Source organism: Larimichthys crocea, chromosome XXII, assembly GCF_000972845.2.
Source record: "Larimichthys crocea isolate SSNF chromosome XXII, L_crocea_2.0, whole genome shotgun sequence".
Lineage (NCBI taxonomy): Eukaryota > Metazoa > Chordata > Actinopteri > Sciaenidae > Larimichthys > Larimichthys crocea.
The window spans coordinates 17,722,987-17,740,800 of NC_040032.1; the positions used below are offsets into that span (position 1 = coordinate 17,722,987).

General features: G+C 41.0%; 2 protein-coding genes and 1 long non-coding RNA gene across 5 annotated transcripts; 2 read left to right on the forward strand and 1 right to left on the reverse strand.

Annotated features, from left to right (window-relative positions):
- Positions 1–2,006: 2,006 nt before the first annotated feature.
- On the reverse strand, positions 2,007–3,042 carry LOC113744312 (SLAIN motif-containing protein-like). 2 transcript variants are annotated; one of them, XM_027273294.1, is made up of 5 exons: positions 2,979–3,042; positions 2,827–2,891; positions 2,599–2,737; positions 2,371–2,493; positions 2,007–2,293 (listed from the first exon to the last, which is right to left on the reverse strand). In XM_027273294.1, exons 1-5 carry the CDS (start codon positions 2,998–3,000, stop codon positions 2,025–2,027), a joined length of 618 nt encoding a protein of 205 aa, XP_027129095.1. In that variant the 5' UTR covers positions 3,001–3,042; the 3' UTR covers positions 2,007–2,024. The 2 variants fall into 2 exon arrangements, with proteins under 2 accessions (XP_027129095.1, XP_027129094.1); XM_027273293.1 differs by having other exon boundaries at positions 2,371–2,496.
- Positions 3,043–3,253: 211 nt separating this feature from the next.
- LOC109140917 (uncharacterized) lies at positions 3,254–5,482 on the forward strand. Its single transcript, XR_002042602.2, has 3 exons — positions 3,254–3,327; positions 3,423–3,539; positions 3,651–5,482. It is a non-coding gene; the product is annotated as an uncharacterized LOC109140917 (long non-coding RNA).
- A 644-nt stretch (positions 5,483–6,126) lies between these two features.
- On the forward strand, positions 6,127–17,627 carry slc6a7 (solute carrier family 6 member 7). 2 transcript variants are annotated; one of them, XM_027273860.1, is made up of 14 exons: positions 6,127–6,523; positions 8,606–8,843; positions 9,331–9,462; positions 10,101–10,311; positions 12,104–12,242; positions 12,363–12,497; positions 12,590–12,693; positions 12,779–12,903; positions 13,313–13,425; positions 13,516–13,653; positions 13,746–13,845; positions 14,071–14,189; positions 15,493–15,666; positions 15,820–17,627. In XM_027273860.1, exons 1-14 carry the CDS (start codon positions 6,446–6,448, stop codon positions 15,988–15,990), a joined length of 1,977 nt encoding a protein of 658 aa, XP_027129661.1. In that variant the 5' UTR covers positions 6,127–6,445; the 3' UTR covers positions 15,991–17,627. The 2 variants fall into 2 exon arrangements, with proteins under 2 accessions (XP_027129661.1, XP_010730122.1); XM_010731820.3 differs by having other exon boundaries at positions 6,130–6,511.
- Positions 17,628–17,814: the final 187 nt, after the last annotated feature.

A 17,814-nucleotide genomic window follows, 5' to 3' on the forward strand; every position in this document is an offset into this window, starting at 1 on the left:
GAAGGACTCTTGGTAACCTAGAACAGACTTATTGTTATCTTTTTTATTTCAAATAGTGGACAATAACCAGCAGCGATGGGCAGTCACACAAATGTAATAGTACACTGAGTATTCCCCTGAAATAAATCTAGAAATTTCCAAATATACAAATAACAAAACAAACAAAGAAATGTTATATTTTCTGAAACCTCACTTTATTTAGCTTGAGTATACTTTAATTACCTTTACAACATGACAGTGACGACCACACTGCATGTGTAATGAAGTGTTGGAGATACATTGTAACTATACCCGCTTAAGAAGATTAACTTGAGCGGTGGGGAAATTGTTTCTTTAATTAAGTTTACACTACACACACACACAAAGGACCGATATTCATGCAAATGTGGAATGATGTGCAGTAATGTATCAGTACCCTGGGAGCATTCACAGGTTTGGTACCTTGCTCAGTTACCAGTCCACGCTCCATACTGTGGTCCATGCTGGACTTGAACTGACCACCACTCACAAGTCCCTACAGACTGAGCTACTGCCACCCTTAAAAGTACAAGTAGTTAACTATTAATTCTTTTTTGAATTAATAGTTAACTACTTGTAATATGTAATATTGAAAATATCATGAAATAGTGAAAAACTCAAACATATTTAAGGATTAAAACAGAGAATTTGTTTAATGGAGTTTTTAGTTAGAGCTTTTCTTCATAGATCAAACTACTTTTTTATGTTGTGCTGATTATTTCAGTTCTGCACTAAAAGTATATTAATCATCATAAAGAATTAGTTTCATTGATATTTCTTCTTCAGTTTAAATCAGTTTATCTTTAACATTATGAACAACAGAGGAGGGTACTCCAGTCTTAGAAGTATTCTGAGTATTCACGGCATGTTAGTATTTTTATTAAATGACAGCTACATAACAAATCTTTACCAAGTCACTAAAAAATGACAAACATTTACACAGCGACTTTGTACTGTATCTGTGCTGCGTGCAGAACGTGTTAATGGAGCTCATTCGGGCACAAAAAGCAGACGAGATTAAAGAGCCGAACAGAAACAAGCTTTTGATGAATTTGCTGAATCAAAGTCAGATTGAAAATTACAGAAATGTAAACAACGGCGGACATTGGGTGACATGCTTTAACACAGAAAGAGAAGTTACAACATCTGCTACATCTCAAAGCTTTTTTTTTCTCTTTGAATAATCACCTCAGTGGGTGATTGGAGGATAATTAAATGTACGAAACATTTAAAATTCACGATGTTGTCTGCACGAAAACATCATCAAAGTAATGACACAGAGTAGGAAGAAACTGCACCAAAGCCTCACCACTATTTCTCTGTAAAAAAAAAAAAATAAAAAAATAAAAAAGCACTTCCTATTATACAGAGGTCACCTGCACACTTCCTGTTGCAGTAGTTCTGCAGAAAACAGTGCAATCATACAGTATGCACACAGATGAAGTCTGACTGCACTGAAACCTACATGAATCACTTTCATAACCTGATATATGACACCTCGATTAAAGCTCAGTGTTCAGAGTTTATAGTCGAGCTTGTTCATGTGCGCTGCAGCATGCTTACAAAACCACCATGTGTCCGTACAGCACATGCTGACAGCTGCTGCAGCACAGAGCACTACTTTTTTCACCTTCCTCTTTTCAAGGGTACCTCAGATTTGTGTCGAAGATCACCTGACATGTCGACATTCATATCACTTACAACAGGGCACATTCTTTAGGTTTCTGAAGTCTGATTTCACTGCACAGGATGTCTCGGTAATATAAAGCCCTCCAGGATGTCACTCTGTCAGGTGTTGCTTACAGCAGAGGCGGTTGCATATTCTGCTGTCTTCATCTATAGTCTGTTGTGGATAAAGATGACTCAGATGCCAGGCTGTGTGGTGGAAACCTCACACAGACACAGCACATACCTCCACCCAGAGCTATGGAGGATTATACATGATACAGCCAATCATACAGGTAAAATAATACAAGATATGACATTTCTTTATGTTTTAACACCTTTTATCTTTGGGTAGATGGCACATTTCTGGCCCAAGCCAGAGTCGCCGACCTCTCAGGTGATGCAAAAACACGTCCACGAACAGACAGGTATCTCTTAACAGGGTGAGGGATCCTGCAGGGGCTGGCAGACTGAGACCTCTGCAGTCTCCTCACGACATTCGTCCGGTCTGAAGAGTCTCTTACGGGGTGGAACGAGACTTCCGAGCTGATGGATGCTGCAGAAAGTGATGACCAATAACTGGACCCCTTTATGGCTGCTGATGATGCACCTGAGACAACAAAAAGAAACGGAAATCAGATATTTAAGATGCAGAGAGATCTGCAGTAACAATGTGAGGATCCAAACCTGATGGGGGGTAAGCGTTTTCTGCAGGTTGGTAGTCATCGACCTCTAAACTTCGACTGTTTCTAACAGCCTGGAGGGAGCGGAGGCTGGTCCGCAGAGGTGACCTGGTCCTTCCCGGCGATGCTGCTGCAAAGCAAGAGAAAACTCACACTGACAAGAGGCCTCTGATAAAACAACAGGGTAAAAATTGGCAGAAAATGTGTTAAAAATGTATAAAATCTGTGTTACCTCGACTTTGGGCAAGTTTAAGCAGTTTGAACTGAGTGACTTCCTGGTGAAGTCTGGTCATTTGTGGACTTTGGCAGCTCTTTATAGTCACAGATGTCGGCGACTGACAAGAGGAAGAGCTCAGTGCTGATAAACCAGGCTGCCAACAAGAGGAAAAATGAAGCATCAGTTTCATTTCCTGGAGTGAAGTCATCAACAGTGGTGGTAAAATAAAACATAAAACATCACCAGTGACTCAGAGCCTCTCCTTGGTGAAGCAGTGGCAGGCGTGGAAACATAGTCCTGTCTTAAACCTGAAAGAGATGCAGCAAAGTGATCAGTCAATGAGGATGTAGTGATGAAGTGTGCATGAGATCATCAAAAACACTAATCCGTCTCACTGGCTTCCTGTATACGAGCCATAACGTGGACATCTGTGAGGTCCTGCAGCCTGTAGCTCGTGCTTATGGAGTCATCGGTCAGCTCACTGTAATCTGTGCAGATTAATGACAACAATAACAAACATGTGCTACTGAAATGATACAAAAGACACTTAAAGAAACTTAAAAATGGGATATTTTGATTGATTGATTATTTCTCAGGGATTTTTGTATAGGAAAAACATTATTATATTACCCATACTGTCAGAGGTATTGTGTGTCATGCTGACAGAGGAGCCAGTCTGATGAAAAACAGGACGTTTGTAGAAGTGACCGCTCGACCCTGACAACACAAGACAGTCGGCATGAGGTAAATCGAAGCCCTCACCCTTTTAAATCACAAATATTTGCAGTGAGTGAGTCTGTGCTGCTCGCTTTCTTACGTTGATCCAACTTTTTTATCAGTGAACGACAGGCCGCCTCAATCTCAGGACTCGGGTTGTCCAGGACGTGTCGACACCACCTGAGAGCAGACTGTCCTCTCTCCAGAAACACATGCTTCTTTGGAGACTCGTACAACCTGTGAGAAGAACAAATCCCACTCCTGTTTTCATGTCAAATACAGGTCATATTAAGAGCTTAGCTTAGGTTCATGTTTTTTTTGTATATTTATCTTTTTCCATCCTTTACTAGAGTCAGGCCAGATCACAAGTTTCAGAGCTTTGATGGCACCTACCAGTTCTCTTCATCCTGCTCGTCGTCCTCCACATCGAGGAGCTCCACTGAGTCCAAAGCAGACTCTTCATCCTGCAGCTCTTCACTGTCCCAGGACTCTTTTCGACTGTTATAGTTACAGCAGGGCAAGGGTGAATTACACCCAGACTTCAAGCTATCTAGTCTCATTCTAGCGTCCATTGCAAATGACTGACTGGTCCAGCCTTTGACTCTTGTTTGCTCAGAGTCTGTCCAGATGTTGCAGTATGAATCTGAGTTTCCCTCCAGCCTCACAGAGCTGAGAAGATGATGGTTTTCACTTGTGTCAAACTCCACTGGTGGCTGATTGCAAAAATACCGTCTCCAGTCGCTCTTCAGATGGTCTTGCAGCTCCATTTTGTCAATGAATCCTCAAACTTTCTCACTTCTTCGAGCTTTTATCCAGTTTATGTTGCCTTCCACCTCATCCCTCCATTGTGTGGAAGTTACCAAAGTAGAATAAGACAATAAAACAAAGCGATTCTGGTCATTTTGCTCAGCACAAACAGCAACTGTGCAGCTTCTCTAAACCATCTATTGACCCAGATTTGTTGAGTGGGGCTGTTAAGTATAGACACTCAACAGATTGGATGGATTTAGAGAAGCATCATGAGATTATGTGGATTAAAGAGTGTGTGAGTTGCAACTAAGAAAGAAAAAGAGCGACTCAACATCAATACTAATGTTGACAACGCGTCACTTTATGTTGAGTTTCTTTGCTGCCGCTGAACGTTTGTGGTTGATTGCTCGTACCTGACATCACACCCAAGGAAGTCGCACTGAGAAGTGTCGTCAACGCACAAAGACACACACACACACACACCGGCAGATTAACACTTTACTAACATTAACTGTCAGTGACAAAAAACGTGAAGATGTGTAAACCATTTAGTACTTTATATTATGTTGGATTGAAGCCACCATGATCAAGTCTTGATCATCATTTTTTTTTTATCCCCTGTGTTTATTCACCTAATGTGGTTTTTATTTACTTTTAACATTTTACTGGTTTTATTGTTGCAGTTTTTATGCTGGTCCTCGATTTCTATGCAATTGTTCTTAAACTTCTTTTTTGTTTTTTCTTCTTAATGGCTTTTGTTTATTGTAACATTTTATAATGTATGTCCTAATTTTATTCATGTGTTACCTATTGTACTAGAATTCATTCTTGTTTATTTGTTTGCTCTGTGAAACACTCTTCCACCCAGATTGGTTTCACCAGTCCCTCATTAGTTTCACCTGTGTCTTGTTGTCCTGTCTTGTGTATTTAGTCCCTGTGTTCCTTTGTGTGGTTGTCAGGTCAGTGTCTGTTCTCCGGACCATTGTTGTGTCTCTGTGCTTCCCCTCCCTGTTCTGGATTTTTGTTTCAATAGACTTCTGATGGGCTTCTGATTTATTCTTGGGTTGTTGGACTTTGTTTTTGAAATTTTCCAAAACAATATCCTATTTAATAAAGTTATAGGCAAGTGGATTCACAATTCAACACCACAGTACAAAGAAAATAAAAGATCAGGGAGCTAACGCCAATTATTGTGATTGTTTAGCATTAGTATGTCCTAGCTGGCTAGGAAAGTTGTAGTTAAAGGTCCAGCGTGTGGATTCATAGACAGTATGAATATGGACTTTATATCTGTGATGTCACCCACAGGTTTATGAAGAGACGTTGTGAAGCTCAGCATCTGATGGCTCTGGCCGTCATCATCTCCCAGTAAATCTAAAAATGGATCGTGAGTGTTCAAACAAGCCACCTGTCAATCAAACTTGCCATGCTGTTAATTATGTATAACTTTAGGCTGTAATATAATTTTGAACAGGTGAGTTATATAAAAATTCACCCTCAGTACAGTTGTCATGAACGGGGAAATTAGCTACAGAGACCAAAACAGTTTTTGTACCAGGCTGTAAACATGTTTATTTCTGCTGTGAAGCTGGATATTTTAACATGGGGACTTATGGAGATTAAATTGTTCTGGAGCCAGCTTCAAGTGGACTTTGGATTCATTTTCATTAGCATTATATTTGCTTATATTTGGGACAATGATGGCCACCATATGTGTGGAGCCAGTGTTTAGTTCTCTATGGTAGAGGACCTGCAGTGTCTGTAGATATAATTCTTATTTCCATGTGACTATACACTAATGAAAACATAGTTATGGATAATATATATTGTAAATACAGACCCACTGAACCTTTAAAAACTGTTTCCAAGTTGAACTTTTATGCTCCAGTGTAATCATATTTTTGTCCTACATGTTCATTAAGTGTATATTCACTTTCTTATTGTACCAGTGTTACATTTATGGTGCTATAAACCATCTCAGTTCAGTCTTATCATAATAAAACTCACAGTCAGGCTACTGTTATTTTGGGTTTATTTACATAATAGCTCTCATTGACTCACTTACCACTCCCTAAACATCCTGACACCAACCCTGCCCTCAAAACAAAGCAGGTGAGAGAGAAAGAGCGGAGGAGGAGGAGGAGGAAGAAGAGGAGGTGTCTTCTCCTTTCTCTGTGCTTGTGCTGCACTTGCGCGCTGCCTCCCTGCCCTTCACCTCACCGCCCACCGGCCTGTTTCCTCATCGTCCATGTCACACTCGGTTAACGCCGGTCGACTTCACTTCTCCAACTAAAAAACTACTACACCATCACTGCGTGTTTCCAAGAGGATTCGCCGTGTAACATGTGGAATAAAGAGCGACAGATAAAGCAGTGAAGCAGTGGGAGGGGGCGAAATGCAGGACGACAGCGGCAAAGAAGCACCCAGGAGCCCCGCTGTAACCAGTGCGACCGCAGCGCAGGTAGGAGCGGAGGTTTGTTATTCAAGCTCTCCACCACAAGCCAAACATCTCTCTGTGGCGGATTTAATGTTGTAGACCCAGAGAGCGCTCTTTTTTTTTTTGTGAGGAGAGGATTTAATTTCACCTTCCGGGACTCCCATAGGTGGAGGTGCCGGGGTGGCAGAAAAGATGAAGCGGTCTAACCTGTCCGTCCACATTGCTCTCACCTCTCAGGCTTCAGGCGATAAGACTCAGTGTACAGATAGAAAACTGGACCCAGGTGAGCCCAGGTGGGCTTAACTCAGCAGATGTGTTTGCTCAGACTTTTCTCAAGTTTTTTTTTTTTTTTTACAGCGCAGACTCAGATTATTACCAAGCAGCAGTTTGCAGCAGGTTTAATGATGTCACACAGACAAGCTGGTATTTACATGGTTAGAGGTGCAGCTCTGCGCCATTTAGATATGTAAATGTGTTTTGACATTTCTGAAATAAGTTGATTAATCGATTAATCGATGGGCAGAACAACAAACAAGTCATTTTATCCGAGAAAAATATGAAACATTTGTGTTTAATTCTTCATTTTTATCTTTTGAAGCTCTTTTCTGGTTAATTAAAGTTGATTAATCAGTTAATCATCACTATGTATGAGTATGCGTGTGTATATGTATATAAAAATACATATACAGGAGATATAGTCTATAAATTACTGATAAGTGTACACTTCCTCTTACTCCTGCCCCTAAGACAAATAGTTAGCAGTATCATATCCAGGACTCTCGTTTTCCTATTTAATCATATATCTATATTTAACGGTGCTCTTTAAAAACATTCATAGATTTCAGTTGAGGAATCGATTAATCAAAGTACAGAACAACAAGTAATGGACTGATTGTTGCAGCCATTTATTGTAAGAAAACCATTAAACATTTGTTTTTAGCTCTGTGATATATCCTCTGTATAAAAGGCTGTAAGTTTTATATCTGCGGTGCTGCTGGAGCTCTTTTCCGGTTAATTAAAGTTGATTAATCGACCAATCATCAGAATGAATGAGTATGTGTACACTGTACACTTCCTCCTACTCCTGCCTTTAAGACAAGTAGTTAGCAGTGCAGTATTCATGACTCTCATTCTCTTATTTAACCATATTTGTATATTTGAATTTTATATTTTAGAGCTGAAACAATTAGCTCATGAATCGATTAATCGATAGACTGAACGACAAATAATCGGCAGATTGTTGCAGCCATTTTGTCAACATTTGCTTTTAATCCTCTGTTTAGGGAGTTATACATTTTTATGATACCTGTCCTGTGAATTGCTTTTTGCATTTTAGTAATAAAATTCTAAACAGCAAATAAGATGAGTAATTGGTAGAGATGTAATGCAATAAAACAAATCTTTTACCAGAACAAACATGACAGGCGAACATGTAAAGCAGAAGCTCTGCTGTTATCTCATTTAAACTTCCTCCATGCGACCTGACATGGGAAAATAGTTCCTCTCTGTTTAGACGTGGGTGATTTGCAGGTAGAAAGAGGAAGTCCAGTCGGCGTATTTAACACGTCATCGGTTAGGCAGGGTAAATTGTACACACACACACGACTAAACAAATGTTTGTTGTTTGTGCACTCCTCTATATACACACAAACACCTTAACATCCTTGAAAAAGCAAAGACACTATTGCGGCTTTCCAAATCCTTTAAAGACGCTAGAGAGGCTGAGGTTAGGTCCTGTATGTTTGAGTATAACGCGCTGATGTTCAGCGAAGCACGATGAGTCCAGGGTACGTTTCATAGTATTTAATAAGATGACATAATGTGGTTTTACCGTACACTGTTGGCATGTATTACAATGCATTCAACTAAACGAAAAGCGGTCAACAAAAATTACGGCTACCTAACCTGCCTCTCTCCTCCCCTAGTGCAGGTGATTCAGCCCCTAATATAACCTACGTTGATCATCTGCTGGCACCCATGTGACCCAAACCACACACATCACCGTGGCAACCAGACCAAAAAATCAAACCAAGAATACTGATCTAACAAAACAATATATGGCTCCTACAGACACGTTGATGTCTGCTGACTCTTGAAAATGTGTTTTTATCTTTGTAGAATTCAATTCACTTGAACGGGCACGCTGTCACTCAAAATGGCCACAACCCGACGGCTACGCCTGCACCTGCCACACAGTTTGAACCCAGACCTTTGAGTCCTGCGCCTGCTCCAACCCCGATCATCCCGAGGGAGCAATGGGGAGGGAAGTATGAGTTCCTGCTCTCCTGTATTGGATACTGCGTGGGACTGGGGAACGTGTGGCGGTTTCCCTATCTTTGTTATCGAAATGGAGGAGGTGAGCAGTCTGCGAGTAAAATACCCCTCTAAAGTCTCAAATCCTTTAAATGCCTGGGTTTATGTCTGTGAAGATTTGTTACACCCGTTTGGGCAAGAGGAACTCTTCGCCCTCCCCTTGGGTGTGCACTATTCTCTTAGTCATGCTGGCTTATTTTGCACACTCCAGAGCTCTCCATGGTAGCCTTTGGACCTAAAACACAAAGCATTTACTAATCCTGTAAGTGGAGACACAGCTTTCCTTGATTACACACCAGACATGAGGTCTGCCTCTCTAACCCCAGCCTCACATGCTGTGCATCTTCATCTGAGATCAAACATGTCAGAACTTGACTAATTGTAACGCGGGAATAACATCTGTCTGCGAAGCTGCCACCTCGTCAGATGTTATATAAGTTAACTTGACTCTACATGCCGGCTACTCGCACAAAACCTCAACAACACCACCACCACCTTCCCTAAAGCAGACATATGTTTAATCTTCACAGGTGTGTTTCTCATCCCCTACTTCATAATGCTGTTTTTCACGGGCGTTCCACTCTTCCTCATGGAGCTGAGTTTGGGTCAGTACGGAGCAGCTGGTCCCATCACTGTGTGGAAATGCTGCCCTCTGCTCAAAGGTAACTCTGCTTTTTGGCCTTGTAACACTACGTCAGCACCATGACTTAATGTGGCTTCATAATTCAATCAAATTAGTACTTCAGTGCTAAATAGTATCCAGATATGTCATCACACAGGTCTGTATTAATTATCCAGGAATCATAAGCATCCTCATGTTGACACCAAAATGTCGTCAGTCAAGAAAAATAACTTGCTGACTCACATCAGTTTGCCACCTCACTTATATATGTCATGTGGCTAACCCTAAATTCCTGAGAGTGCTGCAAAGCAGTTGCTAAATACAAACATCTGATGGAGAAACCTGCAGGAACTGTCTGAGAACCAGAAATAGAGCCAGAAAAGCCAGTTTTTGTCAAACGGTTACTTTATTTTAGAGTGTAAAAAAAGAGAGGGCTCTAAGGTTTCAGGTGTTTCAACAGTTTCTGGTCTAACAAGGACAACACAAAGCGTCTGGAATGCTGCATTAATGTTGGGACGCTGTGTAAAAAAAACAATTTGTAAATGCTTCCTGACCTATATTCAGTACAAAGACAAGATATTTAATGTTCAAAACGACCCAGCTGATACCTCACACTGTATTCTGCCACAATAGTATCATGTTTGTCCGAGAAACTTAAGGCTGTGTCTCCTTTTGTAGGTATTGGCATTGGGATGCTGTGCGTCTCCACGTTGGTGTGTCTCTACTATAACGTCATCATAGCGTGGACGTTTTACTACCTGTTCAGCTCGTTCCAGAGCCCTCTGCCTTGGTCCTGTGACGCCGTAGCCAATGCAGGTCTCTGCGATAACAACATAACCGGCAATGGCTCGACTAGAAAAATGCTCAGCCCCACAGAGAACTTCTGGAAGTAAGTAGCGTGTCTTTGCTTTCACCTCTCTTATTTGTAAAAACAAATCTAGCCTGCTTTGCAAATGTATACAGCCCACAGAACACAAAGTAGACTTCTTTAGACTGCAAAATGTCGACTATGGCAGTATGCTGCACGCGTACTGTTCAAATATTCAGTATTGTTGTTACCTTTTCAGCTAATATGACTGATGACTTTGCAGCCCTATACACACCATTTGATGCCTGGAGATACATACTGTATAACTCCTGCATCATCATGATATTATAAGGCTTTATGACTATAATATGACAGCTGCTCCTCAGCTCTCGCCTTCGTGACAGCTTAGTGTTCGCTGTGACTGAAAAACAAAAGGAGAAAGTAAAAGCGGGTTTATTGATACACGGCAAACAAACCAAAGGGCTCAGACTCAGAGGCGAGGTACAACATCTAGGTCAGACTGTTTGTTAGCCCTTTCATCAGGCCTAACCTTAAAAAAAAAAAAAAAAAGGCATTGAGAGATTGAACTCTGCACTCCGCTCCACCTTCTCGTGGAATCTGCCCCTCCCTATGATAGCATGTATTAACCCTCTGACTATTTATTGTTATTTTTTGATTCAATATGTTTAATTGGGGTATGTGTGAAACTCCAATTGTTTGTGCTATATAGAAAACTGATATTCTTCTGCTACTTTAGTGCTACTCTTATAGCACTCAATTTGACTAAGATGTAATGATGTAATAATGTAAAACTGGATTCAGAGACTGGGGCCTCCTCTCAGATGAAGCCTGACTCTAGGGCGTTGCAAATAGCAACTATACATTATACATTATGTAACTATGAACTTGCAAGCCAGCTGGGACATGCTACTACTAACAACTTGCAGTAATTAGCTTGCATTAGCTCTGTGATCTTTTTCTATTGATTTTTCCTAATTGTATTATTAAGTAAGTAAATAAATAATTATATTTTCACTGCACCACCGCATGACCCAAGTATAAGATCAATAAATAATTATATTGATCTTATACTTGGGTCACGCGGTGGTGCAGTGAAACTCAGCCTTTCTGTGTGGAGTTGCATGTTCTCTCTGGGCACTCCGGCTTCCTCTCATAGTGTTATGTCAACAAAGACATGTACTTATTAGGTTAATTAGTGACTCTAAATTGTGAATGTGAGTGTGAATGCTTGTTTTTGTCTATGTTCCCTGTGATGAGCCGGCGACTCGTTCTTGTACCCCGCCTCTCACCCTAAGTCAGCTGGGATAGGCTCTAGCTCCCCCGTGACCTTAATGAGGATAAGCTGTTACAGATAATGGATGGATGGATAACCTTATATTCAAGATCTAAACCAGCCTGTGGGCCTCCCCTCAGACGAAGCTTGGAAAACTCATTAATTTACTTTATTTTAATGCCACGGATACTGAACAGATGAGTTGATATAGTCTAATGTTGCTGTCTGACCTGACTCTGGTAAAATGAGAAAATAGTAAAATTCCCCAAAACTACAGGATCTCTAGATCTCCTTCATTCAGATCATTTAGGCTGGTCTAGGTGTTCTCCTTTTGTCTGGATGCCCACCTCCCACTTTGAAAGCCATCCATCCATTATCTGTCTATCCCAGTTGACTTTGGGCGACTGACGGGGTACACCCTGGACAAGTTGCCATAGAGACAAACAACCATTCATACTTACAAAATCCTGTAAAACAATAATATGAATATTTGACTACCCTGTTTTTAATTCTGTAGTTAAGTGTGTCAACAGGTGACATAACATGTGTTCTGTTTCTTTTTACGTGTGTGTCTCACAGTGAGCGTGTGCTGGGTGTAGTACACAGCGAGGGCCTTCATGACCCAGGCCCTGTCCGGTGGCCCTTGGCCCTGTGCCTCCTGGCTGCTTGGATTGTCATCTTCCTGTGTATGCTCAAGGGCATCCGCAGCTCTGGCAAGGTGAATCTACACAATGTTGTCATTGTCGGCTCACACAAAACACATACACACACACACCACACACATTCCTGCCCTGTGCTGCCATATCTTGTCAGTCTAACGTGCTGTCTGTGTTTTCAGGTGGTTTATGTGACGGCTACCTTCCCGTACTTTGTGCTCATTGTCTTGATCATCAGAGGTGCTACACTGGAGGGCTCTCTTCAGGGCGTCGCTTTCTACCTCACACCAGACTGGGGCCGGTTAGCTAACGCACAGGTAGTTTCTTAAGGTGGACTGATGTGAACCCAACATTAATACTGGCAGATATTTATATAATTTAAAGCACATTTCTGTCTGATACATTGCAGGTGTGGAACGACGCAGCCTCACAGATCTTCTATTCTTTAGGTATCGGAGTCGGAGGGCTGCTTTCCATGGCCTCTTACAATAAGTTTGACAACAACGTCATCAGGTGAGTTTTGCTCTGGTGTATAGTTCACTCTGGCCATGATGGGTTCAGTTTTCTAATGTTTTTTTTTTTAATCCTTCAATTCCAGGGACACTTTGGTTATCACCACAGGAAACTGCTGCACCAGCTTCTTTGCAGGATTTGCGATATTCTCCATCCTGGGTCACATGGCGTGGAAGAAAGGAGTGCCTGTCGGAGAGGTGGCAGACACAGGTAGTTATTTAAGCAATATTACATGAGGGGGTGTGCTTTACAGTCATTATTGGCACGACAGTGATGCTGTCAGAGGTTCCATTAATAAGTTGAATGTAATATTATGATTATACAACATCTGACGTGCTGCACACAAGCGAGGAACACACCTGTATGAACGAGGCGGTCTCCATTAAATCCAGAATATTAATGAAAGAAAGTTTGAAATTTGAGATTCAAATATATTATTTTATTGAAGTTGCCTTCCAATGTTTTATACTTTCAGGATGTGACAATGTGGAGATGACGGACTAATGTTTTTGGTGATGAGTCAGGCGTGCTGTCATGCTGATTTGAGTAGATTTAAATCAGATCGTTTGCTCTTGTTGTATATTGTCTTCTTGAACGTGTCACACTTTTTTGGCTTCAGGTCCTGGCTTGGCTTTCGTCGCTTACCCAGAAGCCCTTGCTCTGCTGCCAGGCTCGGTGTTCTGGTCCATTATGTTCTTCCTCATGCTCTTTATGCTGGGGATCGATACTCTGGTGAGGCCACACACACATGCTACACAAAGATATGAGCAGAAATAAAGATGCACAAGTCCGCCTCCTTATGTCCGCTCTGCTGCTTCACAGTTTGGGAACATGGAGGGCATCACCACGGCTGTGCTGGACGAGTTTCCGCAGCTCAGGGCGAACGCGCTGCACAAGTCCATGTTCTTGGGCGCCTTGTGTTTTGGCTTCTACCTGATGGGTCTCCTGTTAGTCACTGACGTGAGTGTGTTTTTAACAAGCATGGCAGCAAATTACATCTTCTCTGTGATTACATGACTCATGTTTTCCATGCCATGTGTGTGTCTTCATAGGGTGGAATTTACTGGTTCACTCTCATTGACTCCTTCAGCACTAGTTTCGGCCTCATCATCATCACCCTCTTCATGTGCATTGGCATCTCCTTCTTCTATGGTAGTCCATTTCACACCCCTTACCTTCATATCAGACTCCTCTAACACCACATCACTCCTTGACTTGATGTGTTGTGATGTCTTCATACAGATCGAGCAGTTTAACCGCATCATAATCACCAGTTTTCTTGTTTTATTCCAAATAACAGACTGAACACTTAATCTGTTATGCCCTGTTGTCCCGGTCATGTTGTGCTTGTTCCTAATATGTATCTCTTTCTATTAGGAGTCAACCAGTTTTGTCAGGACATTCTTGATATGATCTGCCACTGCCCTCCGTGGTGCGGCAAAGTGCTGCTTTATTTCAAAGCATGCTGGGTATTCTGCACTCCGTTTCTTCTGCTGGTGAGTAAATGCATCAGGATTAATATCGATCAGCATCGGTTATCCATAACTAGTGTGACAAATGCTTTTAAGAACATCTATGTTTGAGTTTTCTGGTGTCGTTTCTAAAGTCTAAATGCAAACAGGTTGATGGGTTTTGTATATTTTTAGGGTGGGTGTGTTGTAATGTATGTTTGCATCTCTCAGCTGCTTTAACCTCAACAAGGCCAGCGAGTGTTGAAATGTAGGTTGTTGCTGTTCAGTAGAGCCAAATGAAATGTTCGCTCACTGTGGTAGTGGATGGAGAGCATCGATCAGGTGTATTGATTTGTAAGTGGTCATAATAATAACCACAGTTTGGTTCATCCGTTCTGGTGGCAGATATTAATTTAAGGCTGTCATGTCTCCTCCTTTTGTTTTTGAGAAACATTTGTTTCATTTAGCAAGAGTTTGTTGTTGGTTTTGTATTTCAATCCTCTTCGAATCATTGCTCTCACTGTTAGATAAAAATCAATACAGACTTTATTAGGGCTGCAACTAATGATTATTTTCATTATAGATGAATCTGACAGTTATTTTCTAGATTAATCGATTCATTGTTTGGTCTATAAAAAATGTCAGGAAGAAAAAGAGATAAATGTCTGCATCAGTCATGTTTCAGTCCAAAACCCCCCAAATATTCAGTTTTATATAATAAAAACAGGAAAGAAAAAGTCTCCATATTTGAGATTGAGAACAGAATTGCCATTTAAAAATGCAGAACTGTTGTTTTTGGCACTTCACAGCAACAGAGGCCGTTTGTGGAAACCTCAAGCTAAAAAAATCTCTTGATTGTTTGTTTTGGATGGAGTACATTAAGCTACTTCTTCGACTGACAGTGAAACATGTTTTATATGAGGTAAATTATTATGACTATGTCTAGGTAGTCATATTAAGGCTTTACAGTATTGTTGGTTTGTATCCGTGTTAAATCAGCACTTACAGTAAGGCTGCCTGATGTCCCCTGCTATTGTAATGCACTTCGAGTCAGAGTGTAATTTGATGACACTGTGCTGTACTTGCCGTAATATCAGATTCAATGCCTGAACAGTTCCTCTAACCCAATTACCGACTGATACAAACACTAAGGAAACTAAAAACAACATTGCTCCCTTGAAATGTAGCCAACTGTTCTAAAATCTTCATAGCTGTAAATAAATAATTTAAGAGGACATTCAATCTGAGTTCCCCCTGTAGCGTTGTCATTCTTCTTCTGTTGTTACCATTGTGGCTTTTTGTTTGGTTCCTCTTCTAACTCTGTGCCTCTGTCCCCTCGCGGCTGTAGTTCATCCTGACCTACATCTTCATTGAGATGTACAACACATCACTCCACTACGGGTCCTACGTGTATCCACGATGGGGGAAAGCGTTGGGAGTGTGCATAGGCGCGACCTGCTGTCTGCAGATCCTCATCTGGGCCATTGTGGCCGTCAGCAAGGAAACAGGAACACTGAAAGAGGTCAGTATCACCTCTGTGTCATTCTGTCATTGCTGTGAGGTCCGGTTACACCTCTGCCACGCTGACAGTACAGCTCAAACAGATTATCATTGTTGTACCTGTTTAAATCTATAACATTTGTAGATGAAATGGGTCTTGTTTTCTTTTCTGCAGCGTTTCCAGAAATCCATTCGACCTCTGAATTCCTGGAGGGTAAACAACACGAACATCGCCACGAGAGCTCAGGAGAGCTTGGAGGCCGAGAGGGTGGAGGCTCCGTTCACAGTCACGCTCACAGACATGGACTTTACCGCGATGACGTGGGAGTTGGGAAGTGAGGCGTGACGGCTCAGAGGCGGTAGTGATGAGCAAACTACGTCGTGGAGAGACAGAGGAATTTATTATTGTTATTCGCCCCAGCGAGGCTCTGGTGGCCGTGTCTGAACAGACTGTCTGTCCTGCAGGGCAGTGTGGATTACGTGCTTTATTTATAACATTAAGTATGTTTGAATTTTATTTTTGAACTTTTTTTTTTTTTACATTGTGTAGCATATAAGACTCTACCAGGACATTTGGATGATGTTAATCTTGCAGTGTATCTGCTGATCTTAATTTATTATCATAGCAGCGGAGTATTTATCCTGAAAGCAGTCATCATGTATGAGGAGTAAGGACAAAAAAGTGCAGTGACTCTCGACTGTTGCCTTCAACAACCGCTGATGGACCTGGAGAAGTGACCACAATCATCAGTCATCAGCTTGCCGGAGTAAAAGTTTGCGACAACTCAGCTGCTCAGAAGAAAACTTTTAATCTGTTTTACTTTTTAAAACAAATTACTGCTAAAAAAATAAGTAATTAAAACTAACAAACTTGCCAAATGTACTATTAAGCACTGTCTGTATGATAGTAGACAGTCAGACCATCTGCATTTCAAATATCCAGTTCCTGCAGGAACAAGCAGAATGCCACAAATTCCCGCATACCGCTCCTTTAAGTGGGACTTCTTGACATTTCTATCTTTAGAAAGAAGAGTGAAGGAGTCAGTGGACGTCTACCCACATGTAGCCTTTTAGTTTTTTTAAGTTTACTGGAACTTTGACAGCTTGTTATTGTTGATTTCCCCTCTGCTATGCTAAGTCTATCAGAGGTGAAATGTATTATCTGGAGAGGCACACCTTGAGGACATGATTTTAATCGTGGTATCAAACATTTTTCACTGCTTAGAGACATCAAAATCAGCTGTTTAAATGTTATTTATTATTGGGCAAATTCAGGATACTGCTTGATTTATAAATGATGCTGTTCATGTCGATGGGGTATAAAGGAAAGGAAGATATGAAGAATTATAAAAAACCCAGAGGAGACAGCTCCCTTGAACACACCGGTTACATGAATGTGTTGTTTAGACTGTCAGATAAATAACAGACTAGTTGCACTTTTCTCACAGAGAACAAACTTTCTGACATTTAATGTCTGAAGATTTAATTTGTGGGGATGCCCCCTCAGCTCACCTGGCAGCGTGCGCATCATGTACAAAGTCAATCCTTATTACTGCGGCCTAGGTTCGATTCCAACCTGTGGCCATTTGCTTCTGCATAACATTTACCTGTCACTCTTTAGCTGCTACTATCAAAAATAAAGTTTTCAATGCCCCCAAAATGATAATAACACAGTAGATTTAATTGGGGGTAACTGATGGAAAATAAGAGACTGTTTACTTTAAAACTTTTTCAAGAGCATGTGTGCTCCCTGTTGTGTCCAGTTGCAAATAAGTAGCTGATGAAAGATGCCAGATCTGCTTTGGGGGTAACTGTTCATGCTTTAGGCAAGACAACTACTTTAAAACCTGAAAAATGTTTTATTATCCTTTGTTTGTATGTCATCAAACTCTTATTTTAACTGATCTTTTTGCCTTTGTACACCTTGTTGCCATTCTGTTGTATATAGCTGTGCATAATGATTAAATATTCTTATTGTCTTTACATCTTTATAACTGTTCATGCACTTTGTTTGTACAATCCCATTTCCAAAAACGTTGGCACGCTGCATAAAATGTGATGAATGTGCAACATAACGAAACCTTATATTTGATTGAAAACGGCACAAAGACGAGTTATCAAATGTTGAAACTGAGAATTTTGTATTGATTTTGGAAAATTATATGATCAT